Consider the following 15475-nt stretch of genomic DNA (forward strand, 5'->3'; position numbering starts at 1 on the left):
CGCCTTCAGGTCCAGCACGGTAATGGTGTCCTGTAACACAGGAGCCGCCTTCAGGTCCAGCACATTAATGGTGCCCTGTAACACAGGAGCAGCCTTCAGGTCCAGCACATTAATGGTGTCCTGTAACACAGGAGCAGCCTTCAGGTCCAGCACATCGTCATGCTGGACGTGTAGCTCACCCAGATGGAGATCTTCCAGTGCTCTACTCAGCTTGTCTGTGTCCTGTCTGAATGTTATCCTGTCTATTCTTCCCTTCTCCTTCACGTCTACGACTCCGACAGCGTCCACATCACCGGCCTCACATCCCTGATACATCTCATACACATCCATGTTACACTCAGATTGTAGAGCCTGGTCTATCAGCTCAGCCTGCTGTTGGTACATCTGTACTGACATCTCACCTGACTTTATGTCTGCCTTCAGTTGTCCAATGTGTCTGTCAGACATCTCTTTCAGTTCAGACAGAAGCTTCTGTTCCTTGACTTTGATCACCTCTATTGCTGTGAGACTTGCAGACTTGATGTTTGATTCTATTTTAAGGTGAAGAGCCAATTCTTCCGTGATGGTCGAGTTTTGTTTTCCAACATTTGTTTTCATCTCATCGTGTTTCTTTAACAAATTCTCTTTATTGTTTTTCAGCTCGGTTTTCATTGCAGGAATCTCTGACTCAATTTCAACAACCAATTCACATTTCCTGTGATGAATGGTGCAGCATGTTTGACAAACAGCTGTTTTACAATCTTCGCCATCTCTCCTACAAAATGACAACAGGCACGACATGAACATAATATCCACTATACAAACCACATTCATCACACCAACACCGACCATATTTGTAGTCCTGATTTACTGACAGATCCAAAACTACAAAAGGCCATGTCAAGTAAATCCTGTCTTGAAATAATGAACGAATGAAAACATCATTTCGGATGTATGTAGATCCTATAATCAATGAGAGATAACATTGGTAGACGGGTTGTAACTGGGCCGTGTGTATTGTGTGTGCATGATGTGAGCGTGTGTGGGTGGCTCTGTATTTCTGGTCATACGTAAAACATAGAACAGCCATTCCCTCACATATTTCATATTTCCTGTATTTTAGAAGCGTTAGAAGCTGGATATCATAGGATGAAGGGAAGAGACCGTCTGTTGGTTTGATTCTGTCCAACTTGTGATTTCCCTCTTTCCTCTTTGATACTGCATCCGTTGAGCTACAGTAGAATGTTTATAATATTGTGTTATGTTATTATTATCAAACTATACTCCCACTGCATTTGTATCGTCCTTGTTTTGCTTTTCTACGAGATGTACACAGGAAATAATCTGGTCATGTGGAAGTAATTTCCCCTGCTTTGTATTGTAGCATATATGATAGCCACTAATAATCGTACATACGTCAACAGGTCTCAGTATTGAAGTCAACAGGCTGATAAGAGAAAATGTTGAACGTAGATCTTCGAATTAATATGGTTATCCCAGATCTATAATTCAGTCAGATATCAGGTTATGAGAGTCTGTCTCTAGATAGTTGTCGAGTTTGACGAACCGTCGTTCCTTCCCAATACACAATAGTTCACAAATACCCAGCCACAGACTACACGGACCTACCTGAGGCAATCAGCTGGCGTAAGAAGGGGCGGCTATGGTCAGGTGTGATATAACTTTGTGGAATTTGGACTTCGTTATCAACGGGAATACATGTGTCGTGTAGTGTGCATCGACTACACACAGTTCCCGTTGTGAAAACGTGTTTGGTTTGCTTAAGACAGGAGCTTTATGTGTCAGGTTCCGTAGATCCGAATACGGATGATGCGAGTTCTGCAGATCCGAATGTGGATTAGTACAATTCACGTACACGTACTTCTGTTACCTCACTTTAAAGCACCTTCCTTTTGTGACAATAGTCGGGAAACAATAACCGTACAGTGAAGGCAGATGAGAAATGTAAGTTTTCAATGTTTACAAAAATATGTATTATCCATTCTGTCCTGTCTACAGACGTGACATCGTGACTCAAAAGGGTGGGTCGCTGATTACCTGGTGCAGCCTTGATTTTACATGCAGCCCGGTCACGAGTCATTTCGTGGTTACAATAGGTCACCAACAATCTGTGGTTGACTTCGCTGATAACAGGATATTGTATCTTGTCGTGGGTCTCGCTGAGTGTAGTGTTAACCAAAACGCGACCAGCATGTATTTGCAGGTTGCCATAGCGTTGATATTGATGACTCTGACATAACTATAAGCAGTAACGCACTAAAGAATAAATCACCATATAAATCATCTTTTATAGGATTTCTACACTTTACAAGTCTTTCTTCACTGTCCGTTTATTCAAATTTCTATTGCAAGTCCACATGACATAGATAGGATGTATAGCAATTGGAGGCATACATTTTTAGTATGAACTGTAATTTTTGACACAATTTGTAAATACAACGTATATTCCATTTTAAATTGCCTGTTGCATCGATCGCGGGAGCATCATGAGGTCATTCAAGCTGTAACACTGATTTTACCACGTCAAATCAGTGCTGGAATATCCCTCACTGAGATAGTAAACAGTAATGTCACAGTTGCATTGAATATACGAAGCTTATAGTTCATAACGTGAGAGCTGCATACTATAACTACCTGGGGAATATTGGATGTCGGAGTGAGTTAAAATTTAACCTCACATCGGCAATATTGCAGCCATATCGTGACGAGAACAGTTGATTGGATGTCGGATGTGATGAGGGATCTTCTGTAGGGTATTCTCCTGTAAGTATAAGATAGAATGTTTTTGTTTCATCAACATGAACCTTATGTTAAGGATTGGCATTTGTTCTGTGACAAACGGTAACCTTGAAATGGTTCATGCTTCCACACGCACAGAAATACCCCATGAAACAATTGATGAAGCCACTTCACAGTGTCCATCCTGTGATGCTGATGAGCTGAAGATTGACCCACTCAGCAATTAATGGAAATATACAAGTGGGGAGATGCCCTGTATTTGACAGACAATCTACACAAATATATTAAACTGGATGCTTACACATCCCAGTTCTCTAATTTGTTTAGAATTTCGAATAATCATAATTGTAATCAGAGCAGAGATTCATTGGAGACAGGATGGAAGAAAGCTCATGAACATATCACATCCATAAACTCCTAAACTGTGTGGACGCACAGCTGTATTACATAGGTGCGGTATATCCCTCGCTGAATAGTTCAGAATCATATATTTATCATGCTTTCGTTGTTAACTCTAGGACCACTATGTGCTTTCAGCTCAAATGTCACTCATTTTGTTTAAACTCAGTTAACAAACCTTCCACCGATCTATGATAATTTTGATTAGATAGAAAAGAGAAACTTTGGATATCAACTTCCGATTGCTTCATTCGTTCATTAACCATGTTCTTCAATTGAAGCGTCTTATATAGAAGAACATCGTTTTTAAGGAAAGGATTAGGATGTCATATAAAATTGGGTAAGAACCGAAACTGACATGAAATAATATTTCCAACTTTAATCAAATAATCATAATGTCTCCAAATTCTATTTTCACATTTCATATATGTATGGACTTCACAGTGTTCACAGTATCGCAACACCAAATATTGTCCACAGTATCAATATGCTACCATTAACCATACCAAAGAAACTTATCTAAACCTTAATCTGGATCAACTGACTCTCCAGGAATAATCACATTGCAAATCTAGACGGACAAAAGAACGAAAAACTGTATTTTTTTCATAGCAGCAAACATGGCCAAACATTGACTCATTTGGCCCTATGGTCGCATGACGTGGACAAGGGTGTTCATTTTCAAGGTTCTGGCATACAATATTCACAAGAAATCACACAAGTATCAAGAACCATGCACAATGCCAATGTCCGGTGTAACCTCCGCCGGAATGCACTAACCTCCCTGAGCCTCCTCATTGACTGTATCAGACGTTACATTTTTTTTAATTTTTTTTTTTATTCCACTTTTTTTGTTGTACAGCAAATCATACATGTCATACATAATGTCATTTAACACATACTTCATTGAAAACAAACTGTTTATGGCAGCACAAGCATTTTCGTCTATCGAGAAGCCGTTTCATCAAAGGACTAATTGGATAAAATGGTTCAAACAACCTGCTTATGGTAACTGGACCAATGCTATACATCGAGAAACAAAGTTTCAGCAAAAAGAGTAATTAAATAGAGTGGTTCAAACATACCACTTATGGCGGCTGGACCAATGTCATACATCGATAACAAAGTTTCGTTGAAAAGGGTAATTGAATAGATTGGTATAACCAATGTCATACATCGATACACAAAGATTCATTGAAAAGGGTAATTAAATGGAGTAGTTAAGGAACATACTACGTATGGCAACTAGACCATACATCGAGAAACCAGGTTTCATCGAAAAGGGTAATTGAATAGAGTGGTTAAGAAACAAACTGCTTTTATGGCAACTGGACCGTACATCAATAAACAAGTTTCATTGATAGTAGTAATTGAATAAAGTTGTTCAAAACATACCACTTATAGCAGATGGACTAATGTCATACAACCATAAACAAAGTTTCATCGAAAAAGGTAATTGAATAAAGTGGTTCAAACAACCAAGTTATGGCAACTGGATCAATATTGTGCATCGATAGAACGAAGTTTCATCGAAAAGAGTAGTTGAATATATTGGTCAAACAAACAACTTATGGCAACTGGACCAAAATTTAACAAATTTGTTGTAATCACAGTTAGAGTAAGCTATGACTTTTATTATGTTATAGTAACTTGTCAACTCCCTCTGGATCGAAGCAAAGGAAAGTGTTCCTCGTTTAACATAAACTTTGAAAATTGTGTTTTTTATTACGAGACAGATTACGTTTAAAGGGTCATTTCTTTTTGAAGGAAAGGCCAACAAAATTGTTTCTTTAGTAAACTGTACATTGATTTCCGCCTTACTGTTTACCCAGTTTTGGACTTCAATCCAGATTGAGTTGACAATTTCACAATTCCATAAAACATGACAGATATCTGCTATGAACTTGTGACAAGTTGTACAGATAGGAGAGTTTTGGTATCCAATCTTAAACAAATATGTTCCAACTGGAAGAATTCGGTTAATAATTTTATATTGAAACCACCGTAATGGAACACTATCAGTTGATCGAAATGGAATTTCGTTAATATTCTTCCATTCCCTATCTGTATATTGTTTTACTAATTCTTTCTCCCATTGGCTGAAGTTTTCTGGAACTTGGATCCTAATAACACATTATAGTAATATTTTGAGCCCTTTTTGGTATTCAGGAGCAAACGAATGTTAAATGGTAGTAATGGTGCTGTTAATGGTGTATTATCGTCATAATCAAGCTCGTTCAAATATTTATTCAAAGACTTTTTTACCCCGTGAAATGTTAAATAATTGGAGGAAATATTGTACTTATTTTTGAAATCTAGGTATGAAAGAGTTTGACCATCCTGATCTATCAAATCATTGATATATTTTACTCCGGCTTCCTCCCATTGTTTAATAAATATGCATTTTTTATCAATCTTAACATTATCATTATACCATATATACTGTGAGTACGCATCCTGTCGTGTTTTCTTATGCTTATTCAGGAATAGAGCCCAGGATGATAAAACATCTCGCCAGAAGGGGTTTCTTATGTTGTTAATGATATTATCTCTTATATAGATTGCATCCATTTCTAGAATATTACTTGGAATAGTATTTGATTCGTAAAGAAATAATTGATGTATTGTGTTCGAGAAAGTAAATCGTCTAAGACATGAAATCTTTTGAGAAGCAATTACATCTCTTACAAATGGAGTATTGAACCCCCCGTCCGGAATATTGCATATTACCCTGTTCCTTTTAATCTTATCGGGTTTTTCGTTCCAAATAAATCGAAAGCATTTTGCTTGGAAATTTTGTATTACAGTTTCTGATGGTGTAGGAACGGTAGAAAATAAGAGATTAAGTTTTGGTAACAATAAGGATTTTAGCACTGTGTTACGTCCAAACGGCGTTAACGTTCTACATTTCCACATTTTCATTAAATTTTTAATTTCTTTAAATTTTTCGTTGTAATTAGCATCTACCATATTCTCAAGATCAATATCAAATTTGATACCCAGTAACTTAAATGTTTCAGTCCAGTCCATTTTACAGTTATTCAATAGTTTCATTCGGCTACGTTTTTTGGAACTGATCCAAATCAACTTTGTTTTATCAATGTTAATTTTTAAACCAGAAAAACGTGCAAAAAAGGTTAATGTATTCACGACTGCTTGCAAGCACCTTTCAGTACCATCTAACATTAAGGAAGTATCATCTGCGAACTGCACTAATAATTGTTCAATAGATCCAATCTTTAATCCTCTGATAGCTTTATTTCTTTTAAGTAATCTGGTTAATATTTCAGTGCATACTATGAAAATATATGGAGAGATTGGGTCTCCTTGGCGACAACCTCGACTTAGTTTGAAAAAGGGACTAGCAAAACCATTTACTAATACACAAGATTCAGAATTTTTATAGAGCAGTTTTATCCATTTTCGAATGGAAGGGCCGAAATTTAAAAAAGCAAAAACGTTTTGAATAAATCGCCAGTCTAAAGAATCGAAAGCCTTTTCGAAATCAATAAGCATTAACAAGCCTGGAATCTGATAGGTATCTACATATTCCATAACGTCATACACTTGTCTTGTAACCTCTCCCATATATCTACCCTTTATGAAGCCTTTTGTTCCTCACTGATAAATGTGGTTAAAGTTGGTTTTATTCTCTCTGCTATAGCTGCAGAGGCAAGTTTGTACACAATATTGAGTAATGAAATGGGTCTCCAGTTCTTTAGAAACTTTTAGGTTTGCCTTCTTTCGAATACAAGTGATGATACCCTGAACTTGTGTATCTGATAGAGCTCCGTTTCTGTAAGCATAATTTAGCGATTTTATAAGATACACATTTAAATCCCGCCAAAAGAATTTGAAGAATTCTGCAGTGAAACCATCAGGGCCCGGGCTTTTTTCATTTTTCATACGCTTCAAAGCACTAAGAACTTCACCGTATGTTAATTCGCCTTCTAGTGTTTCTGCCACTTCACCACTAACCTTGTGGCTATTCGGAAATACATCTTCGAGATCTATTTGACGTTACATTTGACGTTGAGGTATTACGTCCAATTTTTGATTGAGATCTTGGAGCAATGCACCAAGACTGCTGTGGCATATTTTGCTCGCCATAATGTCCCAAACATAGATTCAGATTCATTTTTATTCAGTATTTCGGGCCTAAAGGCCTATAGTACAAATACACTTGCTACAATTATATGCACGTGTTGGTTGTGGTGGCATTTCTTGCATTAAAGACATGTTTTAAATAAATTGCAATAGATTTGATAATATCAATATTTTTAGAATTTAACAGACTGGACAATGTTTGTTCATCTCTTACAGGTGTTTGTACAAATGATAAATACTTAGTTCTTAAATCTAAATATTTGGTACACACAAATAATACATGAAATTCACTTTCAATATTACCTGTATTACAATTTTTACAGATGGATTCATTTACATCATTGAAAGCTCTATTGGGTTTGCGTAAATAGTGAATTCTAAAATCATGAAAGCCAATTCTAAATTTACACAACGCCCGTATTAACGATTTGTCTTGTAAGTTCATAATATAAAACTCCGGTTCTAACAGAGATTTATGAGAAGAATAGTGTTCTAAGAAACTTGAATTATTTATAGACATAGACCATTCTTGGAAGAAAATGTCCTGAAGACGTTGCTTAAAAACATATAAAAAATTACATTCATTTCCAACCATTTGTGAAATCCACACATGAGAAAATCCAGTCGAAAAAAGTAACTGTCTAACCTCTGATGCCCAATTAAGCTTGCCAATATCATCTTGTAGCTTTAGGAACATGTAGCTTTGCCTTGGGTACCTATAAGAATCCATTTTAATAATTTCAACCAAAAATTTTATTACTCGTAATCTGGTGAGTACAAATATATTGCAACGCCCAGTTTCCCCTAATACAGCCTTATTTGAAGCATACTTTCCCAAATTTAGGAAGCATTTAAAATATGATGCATGAACCTTTTCTATACAATGAAAGTATTTAGTTCCCCAGATTTCGGACCCATATAAAAGAATCGGTAAAATCTTACAATCAAAGATGGTACAGGCCGTTTTGAAAGAAATAAAAGAATTCTTTTTTGAATAACTGATATACAGATTGCATAGCCTTTGATGCTTGAACAGATAAATGTTTACAGGCTGTTGACCAATTTAGTCTGGATGAGAATATTAAACCCAAATATTTATAATACGAAACACATTTCAGCCTTGTATTACCATAATACCATACCTCATCCTTTTTTTGCACACCTCCATTTCTAAACACAATAATATTAGTTTTCTCAATATTAACACTCAAACCCCAAGTAATACAAAATTTATGCAAAACATTAAGTTGTTGCTGTAAACCATTAACTGTATAGGAAAACATATTTACATCATCAGCAAAAAGTAACATCATAATATCATCAATGTCTTGAGATATAAACATACCATGTTTACAGGATTTATATATTTCTGCAACAAGTTCATTTATAAAAAAGATGAAAAGAATTGGGCTTAAAATGCAACCTTGACGTACACCAGAACTTGTTGAGAACATATCAGTTTTACAATTACCAGTCTTTACACAAGATTTTACAGATGAATACATATTATGAAGAAGATTGTATAATTTACCATGGCAACCTGACTTAAGTAACAAATATAGAAGTTTGGCTCTATCAACATAGTCGAAGGCCTTTTTAAAATCTATAAAAGTACAGAAGAATCGCCCCTTAGGCTTCGAAAGATATTTGGAACATAAAGTCTGAAGGGTAAATATATTATCTGTAGTAGCATATCCGGGCCTGAAACCAGCTTGTGCTTCTGTTAAAATATCATTCAAGTCTATCCACAGACGGAGGCGTTTATCTAGTATTGATGTGAATATTTTCCCTGAAACATTTAGGAGTGATATACCCCTGTAGTTGTTTGGGTCGGTTGCACAACCTGACTTAAATAGAGGTATGGTTAGTGCAGAGTTCCAGGCATCTGGAAATATTCCAGAGTCTAATACTGAGTTAAATAGTGGTTTGAGGAAAGCAAGTAACGTCGATTGTCCAATCTTAAAAAATTCTGGAGGAATTCCATCTTCGCCAGGGGATTTACCAGTTTTCAGTTTCCTAATAGCCTCAGTGATTTCAAGTTCAGAAATATTATCAGACAACAATTGATCTATACCTGAGGAGTTCACACACTCATCACAATAATGGTTAGTTATAAAATCAGAAACATGTTGATCAAAGTCGTCATCTGTTTGAAGTTTAGATGGGTTTAAGAGATCCTTAAAATATAACTGTAGAGTATCTGGTGTTATTGGACATCCTTTGTTTTTATTCCGTAGAGAGCTTTTTAAACTGTTCCAAAATGTTTTACAGTCACCATACTTAGCGGCTCGACACAGATCGTCTGCTAAACGTTTTTCCAAATTGTCCTTTTTCATAGCACATATTTTTCTAAATTGAGCCTTAGATTCCACATACTTATCTAGGTTTTTCTTACACTCACATCTTCGGAATAAATTCAAGCTTCTGTATTTTTAAGTTCTGCACATTCACTATCAAACCATAATGGTTGTTTTCTAGTATTCTTCATTTCTGACACACAAAACCCCCCGGCTGCACATGCACATGTAATAAGAAAATCATTCAGTTTTACTACAGCAAGATTTATATCAGTCAGTAACATAGCAAGAAAGTCGTCCAGTGCACTAGGTGATCGCAGAAGTTCTTTGTAAGTAGATGAAGCTGTTTCTGGTAACCTATATCTGGGAACAATAGTTAGATTTATACTACTTTTGGGTGCTGAAGCGTCATTGAATACTGTCGACAGAGTACACAATACCGGCATATGGTCAGATTCAACACGGTCACATATTTTTAGATCCACAACCTTATGAAATAATTGACTAGAAACTAGGAAATAATCTACTATGCTTGTTCCCATATGAGAAATAAAAGTGAGTTTACTGGGTGTGTCAGACTCAGTACGTCCATTTACAATATGTACATTAAATAATTTACATAGGTCCAATAACTGAGTTCCGTATACGTTTATAACGGAATCATATGATTCTCTGGGTACACTAAAAGAGTCAGTTTTATAATCATCTGGTAGAGGCAGGTATTCTGGGTTGTCATCGGTAATGAAGTCGTCCATATTACTTGTCTGAGCGTTGAAGTCGCCACTAAGTATAAATAGAGAAGCGTCACTAAAATCGTTATAAATTCTGGTGAGTTCAACGAAGTCAATACCGTTTTCCTCTGCACCATTATAGAATGGTGATTTGTCAGGGTGTACATATACAAATCCAAGGAAAGTATGTTCAACAGTAGAATCATTGAGAACTTTTAGGAACACACAGTTTTGCCACTTGTCATAGACTCTTATACATGATGATGCTAACTGTTTTTTAACACACACAACAGAGTATAGGGGCCTTTATAGGGTCAAAATCTATTTTTAGCTATGGGGCTTTATAGGGTCAAAATCTATATTTAGACCATGACTCATGTGAACACCTGCTGTGTCTATTTTTAGAAGAGTCTATATTTAGACCATGACTCATGTTGGACATGGGTTTTCCCACAACCTATTTTTTAGACTCTGGTATATAAGCCCCACCAAACAGCTTCATGTCATACTCAGTCTCTGAAGTCACTAGTGGATATACATTCAAGTGATTTCACACATTGTGGATATACCAGTGTATTTCTCATTGGATTATACTGTGTGCACTGGATTACTAATCAACCTTGGATTATACTGTCTACTGGGTTTATATTTTCATCAGCCTCTCAACTACACATCTCTGGAGTAATTAAACATTGTGTATATTTCTCACTGGATTACAAAACATCTTATACAATAGAGTCACTACACATTATACTACCAGTATATTTCTCTTTAATCTCAAAGCGAGCGCCCATTATCGCAGTATCAATTCCCGTCTGACTAACTATAACTATTAAAATGTGAAATTCAAATGCATACAACGTCCTACCTTCAGTCCTTACATTGTAACACAGAATACATCGTAACACAGATTAAGATTTACATCATCATCAGATTGAACGAGTGTTGGTGATAAAGTGTACATGAAGTCAACTCACCTCTGTTCATCATATCCATTGTTGAGGCAAACAGTGGTGGTAAATCTAGATGTTTAGAGGGGTTGGAACAAGTAACCCATTCATGTGAAGAAACAGATTGATTCATACTGTACTCCAACAATGAATGACTCATTTGCCCACCCGTAAGTCCGACCTACAGCCATTCAAAGCTATGTTTACGGAAGGGAATCCCTCTCCCAACCAAGCATGAAGATTAAGAAAACAAGCGTATAATGGAGTGAAAAATAAAATAACTTCAAATACATGTTACCGAGTGTCCATGTTAATACTTTCTTTTAATTTGCCACAGCCTCCGAGTGAGGTGTGCCATGTTCATTCTGCCATAACATTGCCTCTCCCTACGTTCAATGAACCGAGAAGCATGACGGCCTTCACGCCCATTGAAGAAACCAGGTCATAGATCGCGTCCCCCGCCGCCATTTTGAAACAAAATGATAAATATATAGATTTAAACAAATAACAAAGTCCTAGCCATGCCCGCCGATGAAAAAACTGAGTATAATGTTGAAACTCATCGCGAAATCACTCACAGCATGCTTCTCACCAAAATATCCCATGAAGAACGAGTCACCATGAACTTACTTTAAAAATCCCACATAATCATATGAATAAATACAGCCCACACAGAATACAACCTATAGAAAATTGATTACACATGACTCACATATGCCATGAGCCTACTTTAAAACTCACACACAATCACATGAATAAACACAGCCCGATACACACACAGGATACGATCGATAGAAAGTTGACATGACTCCCATATGCCATGAATCTTTAAATCCCAACACAATAAACACAGTCCAATCATAATCAGAACCTTTCCCTAGATTCATCGTTTTTCTAAACTACAGCTTACATAAAACCAATGTTAGTGTGTAGATGTACTCGCATTGTTAACATGTGTACTCACGATACTGTCGTCAACAACATTATTCACACAATACGTTTTATACGCAAAAATACTCACAAATTAGAATAGAGAATGATCCATCACATAAATTCCACACCTACTGTGCTGTTTTAAACGGTCATGAAACCGCCAGAATACCTAAACACGCACAGCACAACATGCCGGCTGCACATGGCAGTGAACAAAGAGCATTCAAGATTGGCGCCAACAGCCCCTACCTAAAACCGGTTCTGTCAAACTGGATCGCAAACGGGTCTATCAAACCGGTTCGCAAACGGTTCTGACTCAAATTGGCTACATGTCCAAACCGGCTACATGTCCAAACCGGCTTACAACACTAGTGACCTTTGTAATAGCTTATGTATTTATAAACCGTTTATATATATATGTATATATATAAATATATTCATTACAGATCATTAAAATTGTTGTTGTATTCAATACAATGAACTGTAACAGTTGTTATCTTCAATACCATGAACTGAAACAGTTGTTATCTTGTATTCAATCAACAAGAATGACGATTAAACTGAAACTTGTATGTCTGATAATAGTATGAGGAGGTTAAACATTTTCGTGGATTCAGTGAAATAGGGTTGAAATTGGTATTATAAAAAACCAAGAATTGTACAACAGTTGTTTTATGTCAATCCTACAGCAATACATTCAGTGAGTTTAGTACACTCTCATCAGCTCTGTGGCGGTGGTCTGTACACAATTGCCCAGACAATCCAGTGATCAACAGCATGAGCGTCATTCTACACCATGTGCCATGTGTCAACCAGCGAGCCTGACCACTCGATCCCCTTAGTCGCCTTATGACAAGCATGGGTTACTGAAGGGTAACCCAGAGGTACAATACATTAAGAAACAAGAGAGATATACAGATTTCATTGTTTATTAGCTCCGTTTCAAATGAGTAGACATTAGGATAGGAGCTCTCCCAAATGCCTACTTTACATCTGTTGTCTTATTACCCTTCAGCATCATCCACCTGTCCTTCACTCTCTTCATCAGATGTTATGTCTTCATCTTCGGTCATGCCTTCGACCCAAGACTTATATTGGTACAATTTTGAAATCACTTCATGATACATATTATTTGTGTCTTTTACTCGTTTCAGTATTCCTTGTGTCTTTGGACCATCCTGCATATGGTACAGATAAGTAATAAATCGGGCATACGTCTCTTTAAACGTGCTCCAGATCAATTTGTTCAGTTTGGCTTGAATCATGTCTTCGTTTAAACCTCTTTTTATGTACAGCTGTCGTTTCTCATCCAAAAAGTCTTTATTCAGCTCACGCCGTGCGTGAATACATTTGTCTTATACCTTGCTCTTCGAGATCAACCATCTTATTTTTCCTGTTGTGTGTGACATCGCTTAGTGATTCAACATCATCGTCCTCATTTTCCATTTCAGGACATTGTTTATCGTGGTAAATGTCTTTGTAAGTTATGGTTAGTGCTAAACACTTGACCACAATAGTCACAATCCACCAGAGGATCGTGGTCTCTTCACAGGTGAGAAGTTGTTGTCTTCCTCCCACTGCCTTTTCACTTGGGGTATCCCAGGAGGACCCACTGAAGACTTTTCGACACCAGTTTCTTCTGTGTTTTTGCAAATCTTGCACATCTTGAAACACGAGTCCACAGGCATCACAAGTTGGCATGGTTGAGAGGTTTTCTTCACACGTCTGCTCACGCTGAACATCTAACTCGGACTGATTTGTCCTGGCTTGGAGGTGTCCTTTTAAACTGAATGCATTGGGACAAAGTCGTCTATGGGGAGGTGTTTGGGGTTTTAGATCAACCAACAAGTAGCCATAAGGCTTCTGGGTAGCCCTTTGAAACGGCTCCATGAAATGGTCTGCGCTACCTGGATACATTTGCCTCGCCAAAGTCATGATGGGTTGTTGATCGATAGGGTTGTTGAACAGAAGCAGATAATGACAGTTTCTTCGTTGTGTGGGATCCTTACTGAAATACAAATTCTGGTTCAAAGGCGATCACTGAGAGATTACGATGATGACTTCCTTCCGTAAACAGATCTGTAATGCGTGGATCTTTGCTGGCAGTCGACATTAAGTCATCGAGGATAACCACGCTCACCACACAGGGTCCAGAAATGCATCCTTTTCGAGATCAGAAGGAATGCCTTGATGAAATTCCACATAGGGATAAACATGGGTTTGAATGGCATTATACAAGGGCTGCCATCGTTTGTAGAGCCATATAATACGTTCAGGATAAGGTTTAATGTTCATCCTTTCTAGAATCTGTTTCACTAAGTAGGTTTTCCCACAGGAGGTTGGCCCTGAGAGGCGATCATGGTGAAGGGGTGAATCAGTCTACATTCTTCCAATGACTGGGTAATACTTTCTGATGAATGTGGTTGTTGCTGCTGCTGCTGCTGTTGCTGCTGCTGCTGCTGCTGCTGCTGCTGTGGAGGAGGAGGAGGAGGAGGAGAGGGTGGTGACGGCTGCTGCTGCTGCTGCTGCTGCTGCTTGATATCTTTGGATGTTTTGTTCGAATATGACGGGACAAGTCATGAGCCCAAACATATTGTTTGGAGCATATGGGACAGGGATGCATAATGATGTTCACACGTCAACAGTCCTACTACAAATGATACATTTAGCCTTTCGTCTCTATTTAAAAAATATGTTTTCATTCGCTTTGTGTTTTCCGTGTATTGATGGCACTTTCCTTTCTCTCTTCAACCTGGCTTTAGCTTGTTCAACCACTTGTTGAGTAGGGGTAACGAAATTAATCTTAGGTTGCTCTGTGGTTTCTGGTTTTTGTTTGTCTTTCTTCCACTCTGGATCATACAGTTCCAAATATCGATCGACAGACAACATGGCAGATTTTTCTCCTCCACGTGTTATAGAAAGATAAGGGTCTCCTTTCCCTTCAGCCCTGAGCATGTAATATCGTGTCCATTTTTCAGCATCCGCACGAAGAGTTTGTATCGTCGATTATTCATGATGAAAACGGCCTGAGGTGATGCGTCACTGTCACTGGTCCACGGCTAAATGAAGCTAGATAGCCCTTGTGGCCTGTTATATAGATATCTTCATTGACCTTGGTATAGCTTTCAACATCGCTGCCAGGATGGTTCGGATGCACTACTATGACAAACTAAACCGGGTGTACCAAACATACTAACCCAATGCTCTGTCAAACAACCAGGCATTTTGAATGGCCTCATCTCTAAGTGCATTGACAAACTGTGGTTTCAAAACAAATGCTACGATTGGCATGTTACTGGCAAAAGCCTCTTCCACCTAC

The 15475-nt window shown here is 37.5% G+C and overlaps 2 protein-coding genes across 3 annotated transcripts in view; both read right to left on the reverse strand.

Moving 5' to 3' along the window:
• Window positions 1-15475, reverse strand: part of LOC124291622 (protein wech-like) — an 81596-nt gene that overhangs the window by 50866 nt on the left and 15255 nt on the right. Inside the window, exon 4 of one of the 2 annotated variants that reach the window (XM_046728674.1) lies at window positions 76-740. The exons of the other annotated variant lie outside the window; for it this stretch is intronic. Within the exon in view, the coding sequence (XP_046584630.1) occupies window positions 76-740 (665 nt within the window). The remainder of the gene's footprint in view (window positions 1-75; window positions 741-15475) is intronic. 2 annotated transcript variants of the gene reach the window in all.
• The window catches only part of LOC124291625, a 94019-nt gene that overhangs the window by 25499 nt on the left and 53045 nt on the right, over window positions 1-15475 (reverse strand). The gene's annotated exons all lie outside the window — the stretch shown is intronic.

The sequence above is a fragment of the Haliotis rubra genome, unplaced genomic scaffold (assembly GCF_003918875.1).
Source record: "Haliotis rubra isolate DU_JTF1 unplaced genomic scaffold, ASM391887v1 Scf498, whole genome shotgun sequence".
Lineage (NCBI taxonomy): Eukaryota > Metazoa > Mollusca > Gastropoda > Lepetellida > Haliotidae > Haliotis > Haliotis rubra.